At 35.7% G+C, this 5,930-nt stretch overlaps 1 protein-coding gene across 2 annotated transcripts in view; it reads left to right on the forward strand.

Annotated features, from left to right (window-relative positions):
* Nucleotides 1–1,399: 1,399 nt before the first annotated feature.
* Nucleotides 1,400–5,930, forward strand: part of stim1a (stromal interaction molecule 1a) — a 39,892-nt gene continuing 35,361 nt past the window's right edge. The window contains exons 1-2 of one of the 2 annotated variants that reach the window (XM_007543371.2): nt 1,400–1,576; nt 3,059–3,191. In XM_007543371.2, the coding sequence (XP_007543433.1) occupies nt 3,071–3,191 (121 nt within the window). In that variant the 5' untranslated portion in view covers nt 1,400–1,576; nt 3,059–3,070. The remainder of the gene's footprint in view (nt 1,577–3,058; nt 3,192–5,930) is intronic. The other variant, XM_007543372.2, reaches the window with a different exon arrangement.

Consider the following 5,930-nt stretch of genomic DNA (forward strand, 5'->3'; position numbering starts at 1 on the left):
ACATTGTATTAAAACAATACTCTGTCCTTGGTGAAATATTTTTCACATTTCTTCCAAAGTGTACCTATTGATTTACTGTGCTAATTTCCATAAGCATGTTGTCTGTAAACTTTGAATGTACTGACAATTTGTAAAATTCTGTTATAGTATATTGGCAATGTACTCTTGAAAAATGTGGGTAACATTTTATTTGACAGAGTTTGCAGAAGACTGACATGATATTGTCAAACATCTGTTAGGAACATACTAAAAGGTGTTATGAAGTGTCATTCAGTAAATAATGACACTTTTAATGAGAAGAAGTATCTTTGCATTAAAAATGTCATTATTTACCGAATTACACTTCATGACAAATGTCAGACATTCATAAAGACTCTTTATGTTTATGACAGTGTCATGTCAGTCTTGCACACTCCATCAAATAAAGTGTTACCAAATTGGTAATATATTGAAAGCGCAATGTCATTTGTTTCACCTGAAAAGTGTGTAATTGATCCTTCTGTGTTCTGTAGCCTGATGTGTTTGCAGTGCTGTTGTGTGTATGAAGCATGTAATGTACAAAGTGGCAAAGCAGAATAATAAAGACATTAAATAAATAAAAAGTGTACTTAATAAGCAATTATAACAAACCAAAAGTGTAATTGTAGCATACTGTAATCACATTAACTAACCCTAACCCTAAACATATTAAATATGTTTTTACAATATACTTAAAATACCTTGTAAGTATATTTTAAATGTAATTCAATCACAATAATAATAATACACTCAAAATATACTAATCAAGCATTGTTTTAGTACATAAAAATCAGTACACTTAAAGTATACTAAGTGCAACTTAAGTTGTCCAAAAAAAGTATGTTGACATATGCTTAGTACACTTTAAATTATACTTTAATACTATTTTAAAACTACTGAAGTACACTAAGCACAAAATTAGTTCCAAAATGTCACACTTTAAGTATACTAGTCTTAAGTAAACTCGAAGTATACTCATTAGTCGACTTAAAGTATACTCAAGTATGTTAAAATTTAACATACTTAGAACATTAATTTTGGTGAAAAATTAAGTACATGTTGAGTACATGTTTTAAAAATTATGTAACTAAAACCGTTCACCGTTATCTTAAGTTGTAAACTTTATGTTTAATTTACAAAGATAAACATATATGGCTTTTTCTTAAGGTGAATCTAAGTTTTATTGCCGATTAAACCTAAATATTCATCTGTAAAATCTCATCCTTCACTGGTGGATGAAAAATTATTTTTGCTTGAATGATTGTGCAACGCTTCATCGTGTCCACCAGATGGCTCATTTTCTCTGCACATCCATGGAGCGATGTCGAGTACACACTCCAGCCGCTAAGGGGCAAAGTAGGTCGTTACACGCTTTTCCTCTCCGCGGAGCAAGACGAGCTTGCTGCGGCTTTTTTGGTTCAGTCTGTAGGCTGTCTAAAGACTGAGCTCAACCAGGAGGTGGAGTAACGTTGCTTTTCTACTCCGCGGGACCAGACATCAGCTGCAATGTTGCTATTGAGCTGAAATAACACTATCTGTTGACTGTAATACATGACAGGTAACTTTTATTCGTATTTTTGTTATAAACATGGTCTTGTTTTAGCAGTATATGTTAACCTAGCTGAAACTACAGTTGCTCCTCCTCTTGTTAACGTTAGTGGTTAGCTACACGTCACCTGTGGCTAATATACATCTTAAAAAATGCAGCATGTCGACGGCATGATAAACTTATAAAGAAAAGACCCAGAGGATAATTGTTTAGGGCTTAAGTCTAACAAAGGTGTTCTTTTCGTATGAAGATACTTTGTATTTTCCTCGTAACCTGTGTTGTTGAGCTAGCTAGCCTGCCGTTGCCTTCACAGACACCCAGCCAAAAGAAGCAGAAGGTGCAGGCTGCTGTCACTTTGCAGCCTCATTTCCCTCTTGAAGTAACAGTTTTGAAAGACAGCGCTTCACGGCAAGAAAAGTCCACTGCAGATAAAGTGTTGTGTGACTTCCTGAATGAAAGCCAAGCTAACGGCACTACAGTGACTCTGAAGAAATGTGTGGGTGCACCACAAAACTCGTAAAAATTCATTTTACGTTTATAGATTCATTTTCGTGCTGGTTTTAGATAAACTGGCATCAATTACATTGAGTACAAACTTTGGTCAGATACGTTTTAGTATAGATCTCAGTGTTGCATAACAGTTTGATTACCTTATCATATAGAGAATTTTCTTGTTGGTTTAGTTGTTGACTTCATTATAACATACCAATCGATATCTCATTGAAATTTGGAACCGTTTTCTTAAAGCTTCACTTTAGTCCAACTCTCAAAAGATGTCTTCAGAGTGGAACTAATTACAACTGTTCTGTTTTGGAATACATATTTTTATATGTCAAATGCATATATATTTATTTCTTTTTGGTTTATTTTCTTTATACAGCCCCTTGTATCTACTTCCTTTAGTGTGCAATGGAGTATGATTACCTGTTTTTTCTCTTTTCTTTTTAATCTAACTCTTGTGAGAGTTACTTGAAACCCCTAATAGCTTGTTATTTTTATGTCTGATCAATTAGCCTTTTTTTGCTCACATTTTGTGGAGATCTTACATGCCATTAAATTAATTAGCATCCAGTAAATAGAAACTTTGTTTTACACCCTATTCTCTTTATTTGATTATATTCACCACTTTGGCCATTTGACAAATTAAAACTTATTATCCCACCGAAAGAATTGGAGTAGATCTTCTGCTGTGTATAAAAATATATTGGAGACATATTGCCACATTTCCATGCAGCAGGTTGTAAAACATGCTTTACATTCTGGTTGTCAAAATAGGTACAAAATACCTTGTCATTTCAAAATGACAAGGTGGTACATTACATCATTTTGTACCAAAAAAAAAAGTCAAGTACAACAAGACCGAAACTGCTAAGGTATGAAGAGGAAAAAAAAACCCTGATAACATGCTTGAGTTGCTTAGAATATGCTGAAACATTTTTTTTTAACTCTACTATTGTCACGATTTACACAAGACTCTCCTTTTTCCGACAGCACTCAGCAAACATGGAGCTTCACAAATCCGTGACCTTTTGGATATTTTGTTTGTGCCTAATTGGAGAGACTGCATCTGAAAAACAAAGTTTATTTTCACCAGACAGTCAAAATGGTGAAAATGGCCTGTCAGGTGAGTCTGTATTCATCACGTTTTAATCTTTTGTAGCATTGGGAACGATAAACTAGGTTGACACTCGCACACTATGGAGTGCTAGAGTATTACAGTTTGTGCTACATCTTTGTGATTGTGCAGGCACTAAATGTGGCTATGCTGAGAATAGCACAGCTGGCATTTGCCATTAAGCCCTGTCCTCCAGTGTAGAGCAAAGCACCAAGTCAAACCCAACAGATAAAACAGCATCAAAGCCATGCAAACTGATAGTGTAGCACAGTTTTTTCTTTTTTTCTTTTTTTTTTGAAAATTAGGAACTCTGTAACCCAGGTTTGTCTTTTATCTCTGAACGTGCCTGAGTCCTTGAAGAAACTTTGTTTAAACAACAGAAACTCTTGATCCGTCAGCTGTAAAATATGATCTTTGTGTTGATTTGGGCTTTTAATGTGCTGACTTGTGTCTTAGGATTTTGTACTGCTTGTTTGCACACATCGCTAACTCCTTTGGTTGTGGTCAGACGGTTAGAGTGAGATATGCTCTGACATTTCATTCACATCACTTGGACACCAGCTGAAGCATATCTATGAAGACATGTTACTGATCGTCTCACCAAGCTTATTGTGAGAAAGTTTGTTCTTGATTTGAAAAGAAAAGGTTCAAGCGTCCTACATGTATCTTGAGTGCCGGTTGTCGACGGTAACTGTCGCCATTATTAGGTGGCGAACAGTGTGCTGCTCACCATGCAGGCACACAGAATAGGTTACGCAACTTGAGCTCTTACAAAAAAAAGCTGGCCAACCGGTATGTAAATACCTTATCTAGTGTCTCTGGATGTTTGCAAGCCAAATGAGAAGAAAGACCATGTTGCGTGTGTGAGACTTTTGCAGGTGGTGGCCTTTTTTAATTTTTGTCCCCTTGGCTTTCAGTCTCTGTTAAACATGGAGAGAGAGAATGTCTTTTACTCTGCGGTATGTGGCTTTGCAGGTTTACTGAGGCTGAAAAGCTTGCATGCTGTGGCTCAAAAATTAACTTTTCACTACACGGAAGTTCACTTCTTTGTTCTGGTTTAGCGGTTTCACTTAAGGCATAATTTAATGAAAAGAACATGTTGTTGATCCTGTTTCCCAGCATGTTCTCAGTGGAATAGTCAATGACACATTTTAGACTGTTTACTCTCTGTTCAGATTTTGTCGAAACATGTTGATTTCAAAGACATAAAACTTTGTTTTACATAATTTGATCAGTGCTTATTCAAATCAGAAGCTTTTTATGCAGAATTATGAGAAACAAAAACTTACAAACAACCAGGATTAGGGACTTTTTGGAGCTCTTATCTCAGGCAAATATAAACATAAGGGGAAGTTTAGTTTATTTTGAGCAAGGTGACGACATAATGTTGCAAGGTTCTTTCAAAAGATTTTAAAAGTAACTATTATAAGGGAAGATTTGTTCTTCCCTGAGAAGATTTGTATGGTTTGAGTGTTCAAACTCAAACCTTAGCATAGACGACCCCAAAAGAAGAATTATGTAATGTCATAAAACTGCAGTAATGCAATTAAGAAATCTAAAATGTTTTTTGCAGAAGCATGTGGTCATGGCTGAAGCTGAATCTGTGCTGTGTGTGTATCTAAACCATCATTTCTCACTGACAAGGCCGCTCTCCTCATTGACCCTAACCTTCCCATCCTAGTTCAAGGGTGTTTGGGAAATGCTACTAACATTCTTCTTAAAAGTACAAATAAACATCCACTGAAATAAGAATCAAACCTGAAAGCAGCCGTTAGACATGACAAACCTGTATTATTATGCAAACTATACTTAGTGTTATGAAAACGTTTTTGCTCGCTTACAGTTTTCAGAATTTTCATCCAACTTATATGTGTTAATCATCAAACTAATGTTAATGTACAGTGGTTTATTATATTTACTGTTTATTCACTTTTTTCAAGAGTCAACTGTTCACAAAGGGAAACCTTTAGAAGTTACAAGGTTACAAGACTAACCTGGTTCTAAATGGAAAAGCAATTTCGTTTTGTTAATTATTTTTGTTGATGTCTGTTTCTCTAAGCCAGGGGTGTCAAAACTCCAGTCTTCAAGGGCCACTGTCCTGCAGTTTTTAGATGTGCCACAAGTACAAAACACTGGATTGAAATGGCTTAATTACCTCCTACTTGTGTAGATATGTTCTCCAGAGCCTTGCTAATGACCTAATTATTCTATTCAGGTGTGGTGCAGCAGAGGCACATCTAAGAGTTACAGGGCAGTGGCCCTCCAGGACTGGAATTTGACACCTGTGCTCTAAGTATACCCAGTCCTGATTCCTACCTAAAGTCTAAAGATGAGACCTTTAGACTCAATGTATCTCTGAGATGGAATGTGTCTGTCAACATAAAGTTGGAAAAAAAATATCTCAAAAGTAGAACAAATTCAGCAACAGGTGATCAAAACAAATTCAGCAACAGGTGAAAAACTATTGATACATTGCCAATTTTTTGTCTAAAATAACCTTACAAAGCCATTTCTAAAGCTTAGAGCTCCAGTTAACCACAGTGAGAAAAAAGTAAAGAAAATATGCAATAGAGGTGAACTTTTCCAAGTGTGGCCAGCCATTGCGAAATAGTTCCTCCTTAAAGAGAGAAAAACATATAAAATAATGCAGATTAGTGCTGCAGAGTTAGCATTGGCGCAGTATTACTGACTTTGCATCAATGTTATGTAAACAATAACATGCAACATGTCCACAGGGTCAGGTTAGTT

Source organism: Poecilia formosa, unplaced genomic scaffold, assembly GCF_000485575.1.
Source record: "Poecilia formosa unplaced genomic scaffold, Poecilia_formosa-5.1.2 Scaffold807, whole genome shotgun sequence".
Lineage (NCBI taxonomy): Eukaryota > Metazoa > Chordata > Actinopteri > Cyprinodontiformes > Poeciliidae > Poecilia > Poecilia formosa.